Below are 22,762 nucleotides of genomic sequence, written 5' to 3' on the forward strand. Positions count from 1 at the left end.
AACAGCAGAGTTGTTCCGCAAAGGCAGGGCTGTTTAGGGATCACTGCAAACTGATCTTCAATTTCAATGTATCCAGACAACTCAGGGCTCACACTGCTGAACAAATCTTGACGAGCTATCCTGGAATAGGGCTCCTTGGTGGCTTTCAGCTGAGGAAAACTTCCTGTGGCAAAGACAATGAAGAAGTAAGATTCATCTGCCCCCTAGTTTCTCCTCCCCAGCTTGTTAGACAGACTGAGCATCTTCCTGAGCATTTGGTGGTTTTGCACTTTGGTCTCATTACAGTTTCTGTATTGCTTACTTCTGTTGCTGTGATAAAACACCATGACCAAGGCAACTTATTTGGCTTATGCTCCAGAGCAATGAGTCTATCACACCCAAGATGCATGGCAGGAGGCAGATGGAGCAGAAAACTCAGAGCTCACATCTTCAAGCATGCAAAGAAATTAGAGAGGATTGGAAATGGCATGGGACTATCTACTCTCAAAGCCCACCCTAGTGACATGCTTCCTCCAGCATGGCCATGCCACCTAAAGGTTCTAGGATCCTCACCAAACAGTGCTACCAGATGGGGACAAGTGTTCAAATACTTGGAGCCTATGGTGGACGTTCTTGTTCAAACCACCACTGTTTTCCTGGTACACAAAGAATGAATATTTGATATTTATATAAATATGTGTAATTATCCATTTTATGTAAGCTATTAGACAGATAGTATGTTATAATCTTAGCTAGTTATCAAAGAAACAGTCTATCATGAGAAATCAATTGAATTGGACAGAAAGATTAGTAACATACAAAATAAGCAATGGTTTTGATTTTGCTCCTGTAGCGGTAGAATTATGTTAGGAAAGTTGCAATCTTACCTCACATCTTACAGATTTACAACGAAATAAATGATCATGGAGTCAAAATTTTAGGGAGGCAATTACACTGAGGAATCATGCAAGTAAAATTATGGGAGAAACACATATTTCTTATAGGCCCAGAAATAATGTAAAAACCAGAAATGATAAATTATTAAGTTGAACTTTATAATGACAGTGATTTTGTATGTCAAGAAATAAGACAACCAAGAGGGGCAAAACAACAAATGACCCAATGGAAGAGTAGATGAGGCTCAGCCCCATCTGTAATCATAGAGGTACCCTAATTAAAAAAGTGGGAAAAATACACAACAATGATATATTCACTGGAAGACAATTTCAGTCTCACAGTAGATGAAACACAAGTAAAAATGAACTGCTTGTTGTTCATGACAATTATCACTCATTTAAAATATATTATTTGAATGCCAGCATTGTTACTTACTAGTTATGCAAAATTGCCTAATACTTATGAACACCAGGTTATTTACAAATTTCCAGTTTCACAGGGGTATAAGCTCCATCCACCTTGTACGTCAGACATGACCTGCAATAAAGCACCACTGACCTCATGGCCCCTGTGTGGGTTAAATTAGAATATCTAAAATACTCGGCACAGTGCCCAGTACTTTCTAAGTACTCAGTTATGGCAGATAATCAAAAAGATTAAAATTATAAGCTGATTAGGGATGGATTCAACTCCAAATAATGGATAACAAAAATATTCAGTTTTAAGCAAAAGAAAGTCATTCCCTACAGAAGAAGTCCACTGGTGAGGAGGGAAGTTCTGTCTAATTTCTTTTCTTTTAAAGTATTTTATTATTTTTATTTTATGTGTATGAATGTATTGCCTGCATGTGTGTAAGTGCACCTGTGTCATGCAATATCCACAGAAGTCAGCAGAAGATATCAGATTCCCCTGGAACTGGAGTTACCGTGGCTGTTAGCCACTATGTGGGTGCTGGGAATTGAACCCAGGTCCTCTGCAAAAGCAGCCAGTGTTAGTAACTGTTGACACATCTCTCCTGCCCCTCAACCAGTTTCTTAAAGACAGTAACAGGGACTCGGGCTCTTTTTGATCATTATTTTCCATTATCTTCAGGGTTAAGATGTCTATATTGATACTAACTCATGATGGTAAAGTCATACAACCTCTGCATTCTAAGCAGGGGAAAGGAGGAAGAAATAAAAGGCTTGAATGTTAGAGCGATGTGCCAGCATGACCTCTTTATATGATTCCCAAGAATTTAGAATCATCTGTAGTAGAGCACACCGTAAGTTAATACCAGATCAGCTACAATTTGAGTCTGTTTTATTTTTCTCAGTCACAAGAACTTCTTTTCCTAATGAATATTTCTACTTATTCAGAATCTTATACATACAGAGATGTTCAGTACGTTCTTGAGTGGATTAATGAATAATCATCACATAAGAGACATTCATACACATATGCTGAGATCAATGAGACTAAGATTAGTCTAAATGAACCACGTAAATGATACAGTAAAACTCATTGCTTTAGGGCCTGGGAGATGGCTCAGCCTGTAAAGGCTCTCACTGTGCAAGTCTGAGTACCTAACTTCAATCCCTAGAACCCCCATAAGGCAGAAAACTGACTCCACAGAGATGTACTCTGACCTTTCTGTACCCCACCTTACACATGCACACACAATCATAACAAATACAAAAATAAAGTTTAAAAAAAACAACTCACTGAGTCTGGGCATGATGGTGTTTGCTTTTAATCCCAGCTATCAAGAGGCAGAGGTGGGAAGGGATCGCTGCCAGTTAAAGGCCAGCCTTGTCTACACAATAAGTTCCAGGCTAGATCCTGTTTCAAAAAGCCAAACTAAACCAAACCAATATGCCTCACCCCACAAACAACAACAACAACAAAATCCTCACTGGTTCACAACATGAGTTTCCAAATTTGGGAACTATCAAGGAAGAATGGACAGAAAGTAGAGCTTTTTTCAATACTGTTTTTAAATGTTTTTATTGAATTTTTGTGTATTTCATAAAGAACATCTCAATCAATCTTAGTCACCTTTTTCCCCCGTCCCCACTGGCACATTCCCATATCCCCCAACTGGAGCCCATATGCTCTGTCATCCCTGTTTAGGCCCACTGTGTCAAGTCAGTGTCCTCACACATTCCCCACTGCAAGTCCATCCACTGAGGTCTGGTCAGCCTATCTAGAGTCCCTTGTTTTAGGAAGATCAGTTCTTCTTCACCTAGCAGCAATCAGTTGCCAATATTTCTTCAGATAAGATTGGGGTCTGTTGTTAATTTTCCCAGTTCTATGCTAGGTTTTTGTCTGCCTGAGTTTGCATGGGGCTTGTGTATGCTGACACCATTGCCATAGACTCATATGAGCAGGGTCCCAGGAGCTTGTAGGACTGTTTCCATATGGTCATGCGCCTCGTCCCTGGCTCTTAGAATCTTTCTGCCCCCTCTTCCATGATGGCCTCTGAGGCTTGGGTGGGTAAACTTTAATAAAGGAGTCCTGTCCAAAGACCAGCATTCAGCAGACTCTTGATCTCTACACTTTGGCCATTTAAAAGTTTAAAGTTACAGCTATCTAGGAAAAACCTGAACCAACATTTTGTTCTCTTTGGTTTAAGGCTAGGTCAAATGAGTTAAATTCAATATTAGTTATAGTGACCATAACATATGCTCTTATTTAGTCATTCTAATAAATAAAATGGAGAAGCGTTTATTTAATAAGTAGAACTTCAGCGGCGAGAACTTCCTAATTCAGCAGTGGTGAGAATTGGCAAACAAATGGTCTTTTTTATAGATGAGGGTCCATAGGAGTGACTTGCTGGAGACTGAGTTTGTGTGAAGGCTGGAGCAGGATCTGAAGTTTTCTGACTGTGACAGTGAGGGTCTGAGTAAACGCCCTCATCTTCTAGCCGTGTCTTTATATCTGATTTCTGAGAGGTTGGTACCTTTGACACTAGAGTGGTGTGATCTCTTCATGGTGCCATGTGCCCTTATCACACTTGTGCTTGGTTCCCTTGCACAGTTCAGTTCTCTATTTTCAGTGAAATATCATTCAAGATTTTATAGTAATTGAAATATTGATACAACAAAGAATTGGTTTTTCCAGATGGACTTCTATTTTATGAAGGCTTTAGGTAAAGAATGAAAAAGCTCTTCCAAGGGGAGGCAGAGAGGAATTCCTGGGGAAGAACAAGGACTAAGGAATTCCTGGAACAAAGAACAAGGACTAAGCAAACAAACATGATTTTCTTAAATTTGCAAAAACAAAACAAAACATTGACCTGTCTCCAGTGCATCTGGAGAGGTCATGTTGTGAGTGTCTGTAGAGTTGGGTTCCTAAGGACATTGTATGCTGTGGTCCACCCTCCTCTGCCTTGATCCTGAGGGTGTGACATCTGCTCTCAAAGATTTGCCTTCCACTGTCTTAGGATAAGCAAATATAGTATCATAAAGATTGAGGGCATGAAAACTGTGTTTCAGTAAATGTTATCTTATATGAAACAAATCTCATTTTCTGAGGCAGGAAAATTTTGATGTGTGCCCATACCCCTTTGCAATCTTTAGAGTGAAAACCAATTTTGCAAGTTCAATATTGGAAATTCAGTGCTTTCAAATATATGTCAGTTATGGTCTACAGAACCATAAAATAAACATTAAAATATCTCAGCAAATATCCTAGCATAGAATTGCACTTTGATTTGCATTTTAACAAAACCACAGAAATTTAACAGTGTGTTGAATCATTGTTGTTTAAATTTCTACTACAAGAAGAAATAGTCCATCCCAAAATTAGATGAAAAACAATTAAGAAAAATATTCTGGGACTGGAGACATGGCTCAGAGATGAAGAGCACTAGCTAGTCTTTCAGAGGATCCGGGTTTGATTCTCAGCACCCCATGTTGGCTAAAAACCATCCATAACTCCAGTTCCAGGGGATCTGACACCCTGTTCTCACCTCAGTGGGCAGTGTATGACACAGGCACACTTATACATGCAGGCAATACACTCATAAACATAAAATAAAAAAAAATAAAAAGAATTATAAAACAATTTCCTAGTGACTCCAAGAAACAACTAATGGCTGGTTGTGCTGGATAGCTTTAATGTCAACTTGACACACCTTGGTTGAGGGAGCCTCAGTCAGGGAATTTCCTCTATTGGACTGCCCTGTGGCCATGTCTGAAGGGCATCTTCTTGATGAGTGATGTGGGAGGGCCCAGCCCACTGTGGGTGGCGCCACCCCTGGGCAGGTGGGCCTGTGTTGCATAAGAAAGCAGGCTGAGCAGGGGCCAAGGGAGCAAGCCTGTAAGCAGCATTCCTCCATGGCCTGTGCTCCAGCTCCTGCCTCCAAGTTCCTGCCCCGAGTTCCTACCTTGGGCTCCCAGATGAACTGCATGCGACCTGGGAGATGTAAGACAAATAAACCCTTTCCTCCGCATTCCTCCATGGCCTGTGCTCCAGTTCCTGCCTCTAGGTTCCTGCCCTGAGTTCCTACCTTGGGCTCCCTGATGAACTGTGACCTGGGAGATGTAAGACAAATAAACCCTTTCCTCCCCAAGTTGGTACTGGTCAGAGTGTGTTGTCACAGCAATGAAGAAACAAACTAAGACACTGGTCATCAATACTGTATGGAACACTACTTAGTAACAAGGATTCCACAGCTTTATATGTATTTTCAAGAGACTCAAATGAGAAACTGAGATTTTTTTTTATAAACCAGATACATTGTAAAAAGATTTCCCCATAAAACTTGCAATTAAATTTCTTTTCTACCTCTTTTTTCACATTGATCTTTATCATAATCACAGTCTGCTGTCAACTTACCAGGACTAAGGAACTTCAGTTGAGGAATTTCCTCGATTGGACTGGCCTGTGGACATGTCTGTGAGGCATTGTCTTCACTGTTCAGTGAAGTAGAAGGGCCCAGCCCACTGTGGGTGGTGCCTCTCCTAGGCAGGTCAGCCTGGGCTGTAGAAGAAATGCAGCCAAGCAAGCCTGGGGAAGCAAGCCAGTAACAGCACTCCCCAGTGGTCTCTGCTTCAGTTCCTGCCTCCAGTTCTTAACCTGGCTTCCCTTAATGATGGACAGTAACCCATAAGCCAAATAAATCCTTTCCTTCCCTAAGTTGTTTTTGGTCATACTGTTTGTCACAGCAACAGAAAACAAACTAGAACAGTTTTTAAGTAGAAAAATATGTTCACTCTCAGCACTTGGGTACCAGTCTCAGATTCCTCCTCAATGATGATCCCAGTTAAAGTAGACCCTATTTTAATTATCAGTTCTACTGACATCAAGATTCTTGCCCACCTGGAATTTGTCCCTTTGTATTTATTTTTTCATGATAGGTGTGAGGTATTGAAAATAGGGTTTTTAATAAAAACAAATTATCTACGTGTCATAAATTACTCCAATGATATCACCTCCATGTCATCCCTGTTTATAACATTTTCAGTAGAATGGTCTTGAAATGACCGGATGTGCAGCTATTTCTTTGTTGCCACTGCAGCAAGGCTTGCTAGGATGTTGATGCCTCAGCAAAATAAAAGAGTAAAATGAAATCTTTTTATAAGACCAGCAATAAAAGATGAGTAGTTACTGTCAACAAGTCTAATATCAATGAACCCCTTATGAGTGCTTTAGCTGTGCCAGTTTCTAAGCATTTTAATGCGTTGTTTCATTCAGTCCTTGCTCTTCTTGGCATTTTAACATAGGAGTTATTTTAATTTCCAGTTTTCAAGAGACCTAACTTACTTAAGACCAAATAATAAGTAAACTGTGTAGATAGATGAATCCATGTAGTCCTGTATTATAATCCATGGTGAAACCTTAGAATCTGACATTCTAAAGCTGCCTCCTAAGTTGATTGTAACATGAAACTGTAAGGGACTAAATCCCTAATAAGCAAACAGGGTCAATGAGAATAAAGGTGACACATATCCTACTTCTTGGTCTGGAAGGAAGGCCTTACTTTTCACTCTAACAGGGCCCCTTCAAATGACATAGAGTCATGCAGCCCTGGACATGGCTCTGCTTGGAGAAGTGACATACCAGCCTTCTCTCCATTTAATTTGGCCAATCCAAAATTAGGGGAGAAACGGGATCCACTAAGACCCTTAAAACCCAGGCCTTCCATGGGAGCTTTCAGATTTTTGGCTTCCGAATTCTCCTCTCGACTCATGGAGAGCTTTATCTCTATATGTATCTCTTTATCTCTGTATGAGTTTATGTGTGTGTCCGATTCTTTATGTGTATGGATGTGATTCTGTATCTTTCAATAAAGGGTTGCTTATTGCTCTCTGTCTGAGATTTTTCCTGCCTTTTAATTCTTTAATTGGCTGAGAAAACAAACCTAATTCCTAAAGAGTGACCATTCAAGACTCATAGACTTGATAATCAACCACAACAAAACCAGAGTAAAGAAACACTGATGGTGGGATGAAGAGCTGGCTCAGTTGTTAGGAGTGCTGGCTGCTCTAGCAGAGGATGAGGATTCGATTCCCAGCACCCACATGGTGGCTAAGAACCATCTGTAACTCCAGTTTCAAGGGATATGATGCCTTCTTCTGGCCTCCATAGGCATTGCACGACATATGTGCACTTACATGCACGCAGGCAAAAACACTTATACACATAGAAAAATAAACAAATTAAAAAACAAAACAAAACAAAAACAAAGCCAAGAAACACTGATGGTCCAGATTTTACAGGACAATGCTTCAGCTCAAATGCTCAGATACAGACACTATATTCTACATAACTTCTAAAAATGGGTCTGAATATTTTACCAGGGGATACTGCTAAAAATTCAAATTTCTGAGCATCAGTCAGCTCCATAGCCTTTGCTCACTCTACATTAAAATGACATAGACTTCACATTTAAATGCAGATTGGCTCTCAGGTAACCACTGGTTAACGATCACTATTGGTGCTAAAAATTCTACTGTTCTGATTTGGGGATGGATTCTCTAATATGGTATGCTCTCTTCATTCTAGGAAGATTACTAAGTACCTGTTATATGTCAACTCCCAGACTCTGGGTAATAAGCAGTTAACAGATCAAATTCCCTGTTTCTTAGGTGCTCATGATCTAGTGGGAAAAGTAATCAGAGAACAAAGAAATTAATGTTAGGGAGTAAGTGCAAAGGAGAAACATAAGGTGGTAGGGTGAGATGATCGGGTGACCCTTATATGATAGACATGGTCTGACAGTCACTGAAGTACAAAGGATGTTGGGAAGTGAACCCTGGAAGTATCCAGAATAAATTAATATGCAGAACCAAGGCCCTGAGAAAGAGTTTGTTTGCCTGGTGTGCTAAAAATCAAAGAGCAGTGTTCAGACAGGAGAAAAGAGATAGTAGAAATTTCCAGAAAGGTAGAATAGGAATTGTACCACATTGGGAGGGGAACACGATCACAATGAGAGTTTAGAAAACATAGATGATGACACATTATCTACTTTGTATTTTAACAGATCAGTTTGGCTGTGAAGTGTCGTGTGTGGGAAACTGTGGAAGCAGGAAGATCAGGTGAAGGCCGCATGTCTGCTGTCTAGGCAAGAGATGTTAGTCCAGCATGGTCAGTACAGTAGAAGGGAAGTATAAGCATACATTCTTGATAGATCTCAAAGAATAATGCATTATTTTTTTTCTCATGGATTGAACATGGGGTACACAGAAAAGTAGAGGATGACTAGATCTAATGTTTGAGCATTTGGAGCTCAGTAAATTTAGTACATAGAAAACACTGTTCCAGTTGGCATTTGTGTGAAGCCTAACTTCTGACCCTTAAAGGAAAATCTTCACGGCGTCCAGGGGAAGAACTGGAACACATCACACATAGCACAAAAGAAGATGATTTATTAAAACCCACATTCTTTCTGACAGGAAGTATGGAATGCAAGTCTTCATTGTCTTCACTGTCTATGTTCAGAGAAGAAAATCAAGAGAGCTAGTCTCCTCAATGACCCTTCTACCGGTACAGAAGAGCCCTTTATGGTTTTGTCATGGTAATTTATTATTGCTTGTACTAGTTCTTAAATATACGGGCCTTAGAGTTTTACATTAATTATGAAAACCAAAAGCAACAGCAAAAGATGTCTCAGAAAGGTGGAAATTCCTATTTCTCCCATCTTCAGAAATACCTCTACTACTCTGAATTACTATTTTGGATTAAGTGTCTGCATTTCAATATAGCTACTATTGGGCTGGAGAAATCTCACTTACTGCTCTTGTGGAGGACCCGGGTTTGCCACATGGTGGCTAACAAGGGTCCAAAACTTCAGTTCCAGGAGATCAGACACCCCTACTGGTCTCCACAGGCACTTCATACACATGGTGCAGGCAAAACTCATACAAATAAAATCAAAATTAATATAAAAAACCTATTGTAAATAACAAAAAGCATTATGCTACTTAGATTATGTAACTCGACCTTGCCACTAGTGAGAATAGGTTTGTATCTCCTAAATATGTGTGTGTGTGCATGTGTATTGAGAGTAATATAACATGGTACACTTCATGTATAAATTTGGTTCACTACCTGTAAGCATTCCTTAGGGTAGGATTTGGCACCGTTTACCTACTCCTCTCTTTATGTGGCATTTATCTTTTTGCCTTATTTCCTTTTCTGCTGTCTTCAGAGCTTGTAGCTCGGGCACCTCAAATTTGCTGTGTATCTGATGCTGGCCTTGGACTGGTGTCTCTGGCCTCCAGCTCCCAAGGCTCTGGGTTCATAGGCACATGCCACCTGCCTGGCCTCATTCTTGTCCTATTTCTAAAGGCATGCTCCCTATTTGTCTTTTCTTATAAACTGTGTCAAAATCATTTTCAGACACATCCTGTATGAGTAATAACTGAATATAAATGTATGAGCTGACCTTTAAAGACTTTTCACATTGTTTTATTTATCTCAACCTCTATGTACACTTTGGTCATTGTGCAGGAATATGTATCAGTGATTTCATCATTTAGGGACAAATTCCCTCTTCTAGAACCTTATCTAATGAGGGACAAAAACATGGAATTTGCTGTCCAAAAATAAAACCACAACGTCTATCTACAGCAAGCTGTTTTCACCAGATCACACAGGTTAATAATTTGATTTTAAAGTATATTATCTTGGACCTGGGGTAAATGCCTGTAATTTCAGTACTTGTATGTCAGGGAAGGAGGACTGAATTCATGGACAGCTTGGGTTGTAAGACCTTCACAAAACAAACAAAACAGCAACAGCAAAACCCCACAAAACAAAACAAAGTTTTATTTCCCCCTAGTGCCATAAGAAACTGGTATTAACCATGCATACATTCATCTATTGACTGTCATGGGGGTGTGGAAGCTTGGGAAAGAAAGCCAGTTATGGAAGAGCTAATGCTGGTAACAGACTAAATTCTAAGACATTGTTTTCTAAATGGAAGAAAAAGTCTGCTGGAAAGTAGAGTCTATATAAAGACTAATGGACTTTTTTTCTGGGAATTTACTGTTTCAAAGGATGGAAAAACTATTCTGAAATATAAAAAAAATTGTTTCATATATAAAAACATGTTGGTGTAGAAACTGCAATTGTATTTGAGGAAATAATTGGTTAAGATTTTTTTTCTTTAACAGATACATGCTCCAACTCTTTAAAATACTATAAAAAATAGATTAATGAAACTCGCACAAGTTAAAGCAGCTGGCTTTGACAGTTGTCAGGTAGCTAACAGTAGCTGTAAGGACTCAAAACAGAGAATGGAGGCATGTATGCAGACACCTTCATATACTCCACCAACCCTTTCTTACCCATGTGTGACTCTGTGATCTCCATTTTAAGTACAAAACAAAATAAAAAGAGACCTTCATTAAGAAGTAGCCACAGTCTAAAAGCAGCAAAAGTCTCTGAACCATCGTGTTTCACAGTAGACAGCTTGAGATTCTTTATTCCTAGCACTGTAACGGAACATGGACACTGCATCCTTATCAAATGCAGACTTGAATGGAAGGGACATTTATCTCCCTGTAAGATCATCACTTTGAAACTAACTCACCTCACATTTCTTAAGGGTTTAATTCACAGTACTGCAAGGAAAAATAATACACAGCACTCCTGACTGACTTCCTGACCTCCAGATGTAAACACAACCTTTCATCTGAGTGCACTTTTGAGCTTCTGCTTATTGAGTTCTGATGTTTCCACCAGAGGGTAAATGCAGACAGATCATTTTACCTAGATTTTACTAGCTGTCCAAGTTCCCTTTTCCTGATGAGTGAGGATGGATTGATTAGAAACCATGAAAGGATCCTGAGGGGCCAGCAGATGAAAGGATGTTCTCTTTCCTCAAAGATACTAGAACTTCAGGATGAGTTGTCATAGCCTTTACTGAGCTTGGGACTCCAGGAAAGCCTCACAAGTGTTCTTCCTACAACAGTTTATACCACAGATGTGTCAAAGTGTGAAAGAATATTTCCAGATAACAATGTCATGGCAGTTCTAATCTGTACTAGGCAGGCCTCCAAAATAATCATCATCTAAAAATTTCTAGAGAATGTGGCAAAATCAGGGCCCAGCGGCTATAGATTTATTTATAGGGGAAATTAAATTAGACATAATTCTATTTTTGAGAAGTATAGATACACCCTCACTTGTTCTTAGAAAAGGTCTGGAAAATTATATATCAAACTAAAATGGCTTCCTCTGGGGTCAATGAAACTGTACATGCTATTTGTCTAAAGCTCTCAATCATATATTACTTTTATTAAAAAAATTACTCTCTGGATTTAACAACTACTTGATAAAATTCAAAGCCAAAACCTAAAGCAATACAGAAAATAACCAGAGTATTTAACTAGACTTTTTTCTTCCTAGATACCAAGAAACACTTCAAGAAAAGAAAAGCAATGGCTGACCTGGCAGTCAAATTAGTGACAAGTGTATGGTTTTTTGTCTGACAGAGAACTGTAGTCATCCAGGCAGTGGGCAGGGAGGAAACTCTGGCCAATTCCCATGACCTGCAAATGGCTTAACACAAGATCTGAGTTAGCAACTGGGCCTCCGCCTTGTACTGTGTGATGGCAGTTTTCTAAGGGAGACAGTGATACCTTCAGTCTGTTTCACTGACACTTTGTACACTCATTTAGAACAACTTTCAGTGTGCAAAGTGATCAGGGATTAAAGAAAATGTTTCTACACGTGGAATGGTGTGGTGTCCTGGCATGTAGTTCTTTCCACTGAAGCACTGTTGAGGGAGGCCACAGAACCTGTGAGCTGGGTGCACCTCTGGCTTGTAACACCTGCATCCTCTCCATCATAGAGCAATGCAGGAGAAGCAGGACAATCCCGTGGGGTCTAAACACAGGATGCTACAGGAATTGGAAACTGAGATAGCGGCTATAATAAAGTACTTCCTTAAATGTGAGAAACTTTAAATGTGACAGGAAGACTTCACCAGTATCCAGCAGAAGAGGAGAAGAATTGGGTCTGGGCATGATGAACTACCATCTTTTTGCTATAGAAATGACAGTCTCTTAACATATGTCCCCCGACAATCTCTTAACATTACAGCCCCCATTGACAGTCTCCTAACATTACACCCCCCCTTGACAGTCTCTTAACATTATTTCCCCAATTGGGGTAATGGGCATACACTACCACTGAATAAACACTAGGTGGTGATGGGACTCTTGTTCAAAATTGAAAAGGAGAAAAAATGATGGAAAACCCCACAACAAACTATGGCATTGTAAGTTTATTTAAAATGAGAGAGAGAGAGAGAGAGAGAGAGAGAGAGAGAGAGAGAGAGATTACTATGAATTTTACCTTGAATGCTTAAGGTAGCCACATTATCAGTGGTATAATAAAATAATGCTATACTAAAATAGAAAACATTAAATACTCAGATAACTGCTTCCTTTGTAAACTTTGAGACACAGCATTCCATTCGGTTGGTATGAAGCCAATGTGGAAGACTGGGAGCTTCCTAAAGGCCGAGGAAGTAGTCATCTCCCCTCTAAATTCCTAGCATATGGGCAATATCAAACATATTTGTTCAGTGATTATTCTTCCTGAAAGTTTTGAATCAAGGATTTATAATCCCTAAACATCAGGCTCTCTCTGATTCAAATAAGTTGATAAATTTGTAATAGGGGAGGACGGGAGTTAGGTGTAGAAAGGTGTGACTGCGCCCAGGAACTGGAGTTTAGGATTTTTGAGCATGGAAGATGGGTTATCCAGTAAGGTGTTTAAAGTTTACAAGTGCAAGAAAACAGTGGTCCCTCTTACATTTACTTCAGGTATTAGAGCAGGACTTAAATTATCTGTCTCAGAGTCCTGGCTGGTAGCTTCTAGTACACCCTGTCATACAGGTCACCTGAACACAGTAGTACGATGCTAGCATTTAGAAACAGAAGACCTTACTCAAGTCAGCTGCTCAAACAAGATTCAGGCTTCTGGTCATAAATACTGGTTGTTGTGAAGTTCAAATGCATATGAAGTACTGTGCACAGTACCTGGCATGCAGTTAGACTTATTGTGATAAAATACTGTAATAATTTATGAGGAGGAAAAGTTTACTGGGGCACATGGTCTCAGAATTTTCATGCCATGGTCACTGGGCCCTGCTGTTTTGGGCTTGTGCTTGCACAGTACTTCCTGGGGGAACAAAAGGCACAGGAGGTTTGTTCACCTCACGGCAGTGGGAAGCAAAGAGTGAGACGGGAAGGGGCCAGTGCCTCCAAAACCCCTTTCCAGGCAAGACACTCATGATAGGCCCCGTATCTTAATGGTTCCACCTTCTCTTAACTATGCCACAGGTTGGTCACCATGCTTCAATATGTGATCACTTGGGAGACATTCAAGATTCAGACTATAGCACCTGCTCCTATTTCTCTATTTCATCATGTCTTTTCACTACTAAACACTTACAAATCAATGAAGCCAAAAAAATGCATGCATGTATTTATTTTAAGCTGCACAGATCAATTATTTTTCAGTCTTTAGTAAATACATAAGTATTGCATATACACACATATATGCTTGTGCAAAAGTGAATATTCATGATTTTAAATTTGTTAAACACTGTCACGTAAAATGCAGACTACAACACAGAGTTAACAACTCATTCGACTGGTCAATCCCTGCAATATAGGCATATTTTACATAAGACTATTCAAAAAGACAATACGCAAGTCACTAACAACATAAATTATATCACCTTATTAGTAGGTGTAGAATGGAATAACTTCCATTATTATGGAGAAAAACAAGAACTCGAGATACTCTATACAGGTTCAAAGAGATTCACTGGCCCTAAAATGTGCAATATTAACACCCAAACAAGGGTGTTATTCTGCCACAACTACTTAAAACAAGCCACCATTTTTGTACCCTGTGCTCATTCAAGTACTTCTTCAGGCCAAACTCAGCTAACTAGAAAAAAGCAAGGCAAAGCTCCTGGAAGCAGAAATTTGTCCAACAAATTCCTGTGTACAGATATGGACTAAGATGGAACAGGATGAAGTAAAGCTTTCTGCTGCCACGATTTTATCAGTAAAAGCAGAGAGACTGAAGATAAGGACATTTTCTAATCTCACACTCATACTCAGACCAACCGCTGGTAGAAATCTCAGCAGGAAAAGAAGCCCAGCTCAGCTGGTAAACAGCATACACAGAAACACATGTGCTGTGTGTACATGGAGAACCACAGAAAACTGACTTTTGCTGTAGGGCAGTAGCACAGCTTCCCGGAATGAAATGGAAAGAAAGTCCTCAGCCTGTCCGCTTCTGTGACTCTGGCCATCATCCCTGGACATCCCGAGCAACAAGACATTTAAAATATATTCACAAGACATAAATAATAATGTTTTCCTTTTATATGAAAAAATCTAAACAAGTACTGAAAATGTGAATGGTATTTCAACAATAGCTAAGTGTCTTCTGTATTTTCTCAGAATCCCACAAAGAGTTCTAATGCTTTCTAAGATCACAAAATTTCACACATGCTAAATTGAATGACAGCATTAGATAAGATCTTCTGCAACCGTGGTGTCAAAAATCTGGTAGCAAATTTGCTGCTCCACTCCACTGGTGACATTATAGGACTTGATGAAGCACTCCAACCATGGATACGTATCTGCAGGTCAAAAGAAAATGCGATTTAGTTATTAAAACTAAGCATATACTTAATAATTTTGACAAACTTGAATTTTTCTCAACCACAGACAAAAGTGGTTAAATCGTTTACAAAACATTTGACAGCAAAGGTGTTCATCGTCTCGTCCCCAGTTCTTATGCTCCTTCCTGCTGACAGCTCACCGACCTACCCTGGGTTTTCTTTGACCGAAAAAAGGTGGAAGAAGTTATAATCAGGTGGGGCCTTCCCCTGCCTGGCTGTCCTCCCAGCAGGGGCAGGTACAGCAGCCCAGCAATGCTGGCAGCACTGAGGTCACCTCAGCACTCGCTTACAGGCATGGTGAACTTATTTCTAACTTCTACAAAAGGCTCTTCTAAGTCTGAAAGGCTTTTAAAATGACATGACACTCCATTTGACAAGGGAGGCACTCCTCTGAATGGCTGGTGGAACTATAAAAATGTGAGGTAGTTTTGAAAAATACTTAGAGGCTGGAGAGATGGCTCAGCAGTTAAGAACACTGACTGTTCTTTCAGAAGACCCAGGTTCGAATCCCAGCACCCACATGGCAGCTAACAATTGTCCGTAACTCCAGTTCCAGGGGCTCCAACAGCCTCTTCTGTTCTCCACGGGCATCGCACAACATGGGTGCACTTACCTACATGCAGGCAATACACAAATACATATAAAATAAAAATAATAAAGTATTTTAAAAAAAAAGAAGAAAAAGAAAAATACTTAGACATTATATCAAAAGCTACCAGGTCCAGAGACTTATTTCTAGAAATGTTTCCACGATAATTACAATAGCCAACACAAGTTAAAAGTGGAAACAAATAAATATATGCAAATTGAACTTTGCTATCAATCAACAAAGATTCCCATCTTTTGGGAATTGGTACATAATGCCAAAGAGACTACGAAAAACAAATCCTGACAAAAAAGGAACCTATAAAAGTTACATTAGCAAGTGCTTAAAGAGGCAGTAAGGAAGAAATGTTATTGATAAACATAATTTGGATCTTCAAGTTTAAGTATGACAGAAATAACAACCAGAGAAGGAATGTGCCAGAGCAGCAGCAGGTACAATGGGTGCACATAACCGAGAAGATCCAGTTGACAAATCAACTATCTGCACAGAAACAACTAAAGCTTATAAAGCATTCCAAAATAAAATCCACAAATTCTGAAGCCCATTAACATTGAACAGAGAACCCAGTAGTCAAACAGGACAGGTGTAATTTATTTTACAAAGTGTTTCTTGTTGAAATTTCATCCCTGTGTGGTAGAAATTAAGCCACCAAGTTCCTATGCAGAAATTCAGTGTCAAATATGCTTGAGACCAAAACTGTTGCTCCTTTAGTATATTTCAAAATACCTAAAAACCCTTTGTTTATGCTTATTTGATCTCGGCTACTGTCTCCTCAGGGCATGGACAACAGTGATGATCACTGATCAGCAATTCACTTGGGTTCAAACTTTTCTTCCACAGTCAACAGATTACATGCACATGAGACACTGTTTCAATAAAAAGAAAGAGAAGTTCCTTTTATAATACTAATTAATTAATTTATTTTTATGTGTATGTGTGTCTTGGCTTCATGTATGCAAGTGCACCTGTGAGTGTAAACCCATGGATGCCAGATCTCCTGGAACTGGAGTTGTGGACAGAACTTGAGTCCTCTTTTTTAAAAATTTTATTTATTATTTTTATTTTATGTGTATGCGTGTATTGCCTGCATGTAGGTAAGTGCACCCGTGTCGTACAATGCCTGTGGAGGTCAGAAGAGACTGTTGGATCCCCTGGGACTGGAGTTTTGGAGAGTTTAGCTGCCATGTGGGTGCTGGAATTCAAACCCGGGTCTTCTGCAAGAACAGCCAGTGTTCTTAACTGCTGAGTCATCTCTCCAGCCCCTGCAGTCAGTGCTCTTAACTGCTAATCCAGCTCTCCAGCCCTAGAACTATCTGTTACATAGTACCTACCAATTTTTATTCCCGGAGGACAAAACATATTCATGATCATGTCCAGACTTCTCTGAAGGTTGTCATCAGTAAGGACTTCTGAGGCTCGGATCTGGAAGAATTTGTCCTTAAAAATTATGATGAACAAAGGAAAGATTAATCATTTGAAAAAGTGAGACTGAAGAGTGTTTGAATATGAGGTAATTGCTAAAATAATCTATTATATCTCACTCTATTAAGGTTGTAGAATTCAGAAACTAGAGTACTAAACTCTAAAACCTGATTTACTAGTTTAGTCTTAAAAAGTTTTGAGATGCAAATACACAATAGGATGTTAAATTGCTGTGATTTAATGTCACAGAACAGCAGGGCTGATGATTCTTTTTGTACCCAGGAAAGTAAATCTAGAGTTAAGTATAAAAGCACACAACATACAGTAAACATTTAATTAATTTTTTTCTTCCAAGTTTCAGAGAAAAAGAGGTATTTCATGCTTTGCTAATTATTATATCCTCAATACACAGAAGGCACACAGCAGGTGGTCAATTAATATTTACTTAATAAGTGGCAGAAAAATTCTCTCAACTTGAATTATTTTCTGATTTATGTAAGTTAAAAAACTATCTTACCCTAAGAAAGGGCTAGTCTCCCTCAGCTTTTAGTACATCACACCTTATAAGAGGAGTTTACTGGAGCTATGGGTCACTCTGGATATTCTAACAGTGTCATCTAGGGTTGAGGAGCTTGGAGCACGCAGCATCAGCCTGACCTCAAGAGGACAGCAATCAGCAACATGGGTAGTCAGTTATGCCATGTATGTGACAGAGCCACATCAGGGCCTAGCTAAGCTTCCTCAGCTGTCAAGACTCCTCTGCACTGTTACATGCTGCTGCAGGAAACATAACAGACTACAGCTCCATAGGAGAGGATGGCCTTCTAAGTCATCACAACTAAGGGTGGACTTGGGGACTTCTCACATTACTACCACTTGTCAGAAAGGATAGCAGTCTTTTGGACTTTTCCACAGATTCATAAAATAATACCTACTTCATTAACAAGAAATTTTATTTCCTCTAATATGAAATTATGGAGGCTTAAAAAGTACAGTGAGATAATCAGAACATGGCTTTGTGGCTTGGGAGCATTTCTGCATGATAGGGAGGTTGACTCCTCAAATTCTGATTGCTCAAACCTTTTAAAAGTATGATTTATAATGAAAAATTAAAAAGTGATAACATACACACAATTTTAGATTTATGTCGTTACATTTTATTTATATATTTTGTTATTTCAAAACTTTTAAAAGCAAACTGGACATGAATCTATTACATTTTTTAATAGAGAATTTTAGTTACAAATATTTTCCTAGCTCTGTGTCTCCCAATTGGCTAGTTCCTACAAGGGGGTGGGGCCTGCAGCAGAATGTGGACTACTGGGAGCCATCTTGGAACAGAAGCCATGAGCTGTGGGGAAACTGGGAGCCATGGGACCACTCAGCTGCTAGCAGCAGCTCAAGGACAGAATGGCCTGACGCTTGTGGACCTGGGGCAAGATCGCTGGCCCCTGAGGCATGAGCGAATGCTAGTGGTAACTATGGTAGTGTGGTGCGGTATGATATGGCTGCACTGCCGGAGGCACGGGGCTAGGCACTGGGTACTCATTCCTTTGTAAGTTAATAAATGCACATAAAATATATTATATGGTTTGTCTGATCGTGCAGGAGACCCAGAGGGAATTCTGGCGATACTCTGTTACTTACATAATCCATGAGATAAGCTTCCAATACTCCTGTTCCATCATCAAGAGTAAAAGTCATAACAAAGACATACTGCAGAGGTACAACACCCAGAGCTAGTGAAGAAAAAAGAGCAAATTGTAAGTTTGCCACACCTTTTTATGACAGTAAAGTCAAAAGTATTGCTGCAAATACTATTTACTAAAATTATTTAGTAAATAAATAATTTACTATTATTTTTCTGTTATATAGAAAAATAACTTATATGTACGCCCTTTATTCTCCAGTATCAGTTTATTAGATTCATGTAGCAGATTCACTGTGGAACAACCCACTGCATTTAGAGAGGGGTAATAGTTCATGATATTATAGGTAACTGCATCTTTTTGATCTAATATTATCATATATATTTAATATAAAACGACAAATTGATAGAACCCATAGAAGTGACTAATAAAATCAAGGGGACATGCCTTACAATGTAGCATTATCTTGTTCCTGATAGAGTTTTAAACAAAGGCTGGGTGATCACAGTTATGTATTCAATACATAAAGATTCTTTGGTCCTGGCTAATGACTTGCAAGAAAAGTAAAAGCTATCTCAAAATCTTTTTTAGTCCTAAAATGTTAGAAAGATTTCTTTACAATCCGTATTTGTGATCAAAGAGTAACTGGTAAACAAATGATTAGATAATGAAATATGCATTATGATTAGAATGCTGAAAATGATCGAGTATCTGGAACAGTTAGTCTGCATTTTTCATTACATTTACTTTGAATAGGTTTTAGTTAAGAAAAGGTAAACTGTTACCATATACAGCCATATTAAAATGCAAATCAGTAGAATGACAGAGAGTTAAATCATGGGACACGGAAACCCAGCTAACCTTCTGCCACTGCGGAAGGAACCCATAATCCTTCATCAACAAGGGAACTTAGGTTTTGTATAGGTTTCAAGCTTGAACACTGCTTACATCTGAAATTAGGAAGAGAAAAAAAAATCAGAAGGACATGAACATAATGCAGTTAACTATTAGAGTACCTTGTTAAAGTGTGCATAGTTTTAGAAAGTAAGTTATTAAATAGAAGAGTCCTGGACTTGTAATGTGCTTATTTCAGAAGAGAATTATTATTAGCTTTCTATTGAAAGCAATAAAGGATATTACGGGACTACAGGGAGCCCTGTCTCAAAAAGACCAAAAAAAAACAGAACAAAAACAAGCTTTCAGTAGTTTAACTACTGAACATATAGCTTAGCACAGTTTTTCACTCTCCTAATCCTGCACTTGACAGTTATAGATTGCTACCATGGCCTACCATTGAGTGTGGCATCGAATACCAGTAGACAAAGAAAAGATCACACCGCAAATGCAAAGTATAGTTTATACCGAATGTGTATAGTATCAGTATTACTGTGAAGTAGAAAAATCATAAACTCAATCATTTAACTTGGGAACTTTCTCTAATATGAACTGTTATACATAAGTATGTACTGAATATATAGTAACCAGGAGGATAAAACAGTAAAAATACAGTTCCATTACCTGATCCCCAGAGCTGAACACATACCCATAATGATACACATTTCCTTGGATGAGGAACGGTGCTTCAAGGCTCAGCAGCTCCAGGTCTTCAGGGCCAGATTGCACAGGGATCACACTGTGAAACTTGCTTGAGAGCTTGGAGAGTTCACTGAGCATTCCTCCTGTTAAAACAGTAAGGAGACCCTTCCAGTAGCACAAATACCAGGAAAAATGAGGACCTATGAGGTAACATAGGAAATACAGCAAATACTACAAAGATGACCAAGAAAAACAAGTCATGATTTTAGATTTTATATAGTTACTAAACACTATAATTTGTAAACTTAGTATGTGCAAACTTAGGATTCTATATATTAAGAAATAATTGCAGAAAAATATTGACGCTTTAGCCACTGTCTTGAATTTAAGCCAACTCCTCTTTTTGCCAGGAACATTTTGGACCAAACAATGAAAAGAGAATAAATCTGACAGCCAAAGTCTGAGGAGTCTCATCATTAAGCTTGTTATATCCTACTAATGTCTAAATAAACCCAGCATTGAGTTTCAAACAGTTTTTTTTTTTTTTTTTTTTTAACTCTCGGGACAACATTAAACTGGAATATAGACACCAAAAGCAGACTCACATTTAACATTTGTTCACTCGCTCTTTTTTTTGTCTTTTTGAGAGAGGGTCTCACTAGTCAGTGAGCTTGGTTACATTTTACCTTGACCTGTTCTATCCTCTTTCCTCAGCTTTGCTTTCACTAAAAGCTAGTTATGCTGAATCATACTGATTTTAAGTCCTTATCATGCCACCTTAAAAGCTTCACACACCAACAGCTAGTCTGCCTTTGTGCCCTGCCCTATACCATTCCGTGGGAGCTGAGGAACACCAGTCTGGTCATTTGCTTTGCTCTGTCCTCAACTCTGGCACATTTGGATAACCTTTATCACCTACACTGGTATATCAGCTTCCTCACTTATAAAAAGAAAATCATACTGCTATTCTGTAAGGTTATTAAAAAGATTGAGTAGTTAGTATTTTCAAGTACTTAAAGCTATGTGTGACTATTATGCATATTTTTATTAGTGTTCTTAAGTTCAAAGTCCATGAAAGGAAACACTTTCCCTTGATGGATACAATCTCTGCAAGAGCTAACTCAATTCATAGAAAGCAGTATTCTATAAACATGTGCTGGTGAATGGTGTACAAATAAAAGATGCTTAAAATTGTATTATGAATAGCAGGGTTAGAAAAGTTTATAACTCTTCCCTTCCTCACTGAAAGCAACTTTTTATAACGAGTGTAAAGATTTCAGCTTAACTGTAGACAGAAGATTCAGGTTCAGGTTGAATTTTTTTCACATACATTCAGTTTTTAACTTTGAGCTATTTGTTGTCTTCTCTGGTCCTCAGCTTTCTCCTCGGATTAAAAAGAAGTCAGTAATACCAAGCTGATAGAAGAACTACTGTAAGAGTTAAAATATTAAACTAAATTGGACAGATCCTGGTACATAGCACAGAAAATTGTGAACATGACTAAGAAATACTAAAACAATTCTGGAACATATAAAACCAAATTCCAGAGAAAGTTTAAAATTAGACAGTTTTAAAAATATTATGTTAACAATAAAGAAAAGCTGAACATGGTGGCAGATGCCTGCTGTTCAGTGTTGGGGGCTGTGGCAGGAGGATTATGAGTTTCAGGGAAGCCTGGGTCTTGTCTGAGGTCTTGTCTCAGCACTCTCCATCCCTCACCCAAAAGGAAACATCATCAGCAACTTTATGGACAAGTTTGATAAATGGTAGACTTATAAAATGGACCACATCTGGACTAATGAGTTTTAATTAACCTTGCAACCAAAAATCACTGAGCCATGGCACTGTGCATAGAAGATGTTTTAGGCCTAGGAATGAAAGGGCAAGAGGGTGTCTGATAAGAGGGTGGATCCAAGCTTGCAGTTCCCCAACTGAAGTTGGAGAAACAGTTTTGAATAAAATTATGAGTGAGGCCTGACTCAGCAGCACAGCTGCAGGTGACACCTGGGGGAATGGGTGTTCAGAGTAGTTCAGGCCTAGTCTGACAACTCTAAGAGTCAGATGGTTTACTCAGGGATAACAGTAATATTTGTATGGTAATGCTGCAATAAATCAAGAGAAATGGATTAATTGTTTGGAAGATGCAATCTACCAAAATTCATGAAAGGAAGAATAGATACTCTAAAAAATACCTTATCTATAAATTTAGTTAATAATTAAAAAACAAAAACATCAGGTTTAGATGGTTTCAATAGTGAATTCTACTGAAATATTTAAGTAAAAAATGATACCAATTCTCTATATATTTTCTAAGAAACTAAATTCATATTGTGAACTCATTCTATAAAGCCAGCAACATTCTAACAACAAAACAGGACAAAAATATTTTAATAAAGAAAAACAACAAACTGTTATCTGTCCTGGATACAGATGCAAAACAAAAACAGAGGATATAAGAATCCAAAAATTGTGAAAATTTATTCTTTACCTCAAATGACATTCATTCTATATATACAAAGTTGGTTTGAC

General features: G+C 38.7%; 1 protein-coding gene across 4 annotated transcripts in view; it reads right to left on the minus strand.

The window, feature by feature from the left end:
- Positions 1 to 14,795: 14,795 nt before the first annotated feature.
- The window catches only part of Pot1 (protection of telomeres 1), a 111,100-nt gene continuing 103,133 nt past the window's right edge, over positions 14,796 to 22,762 (minus strand). For all 4 annotated transcript variants that reach the window (XM_008824880.3, XM_008824881.3, XM_029559493.1 and 1 more), the window contains 5 exons: positions 20,241 to 20,376; positions 19,559 to 19,647; positions 18,696 to 18,787; positions 16,958 to 17,063; positions 14,796 to 14,977 (listed from right to left, as the gene is read on the minus strand). In XM_008824880.3, coding sequence (XP_008823102.1) covers positions 14,865 to 14,977; positions 16,958 to 17,063; positions 18,696 to 18,787; positions 19,559 to 19,647; positions 20,241 to 20,376 — 536 coding nt within the window. In that variant the 3' untranslated portion in view covers positions 14,796 to 14,864. The remainder of the gene's footprint in view (positions 14,978 to 16,957; positions 17,064 to 18,695; positions 18,788 to 19,558; positions 19,648 to 20,240; positions 20,377 to 22,762) is intronic.

Source organism: Nannospalax galili, unplaced genomic scaffold (genome assembly GCF_000622305.1).
Source record: "Nannospalax galili isolate Female #2095 unplaced genomic scaffold, S.galili_v1.0 scaffold449, whole genome shotgun sequence".
Taxonomy (NCBI): domain Eukaryota; kingdom Metazoa; phylum Chordata; class Mammalia; order Rodentia; family Spalacidae; genus Nannospalax; species Nannospalax galili.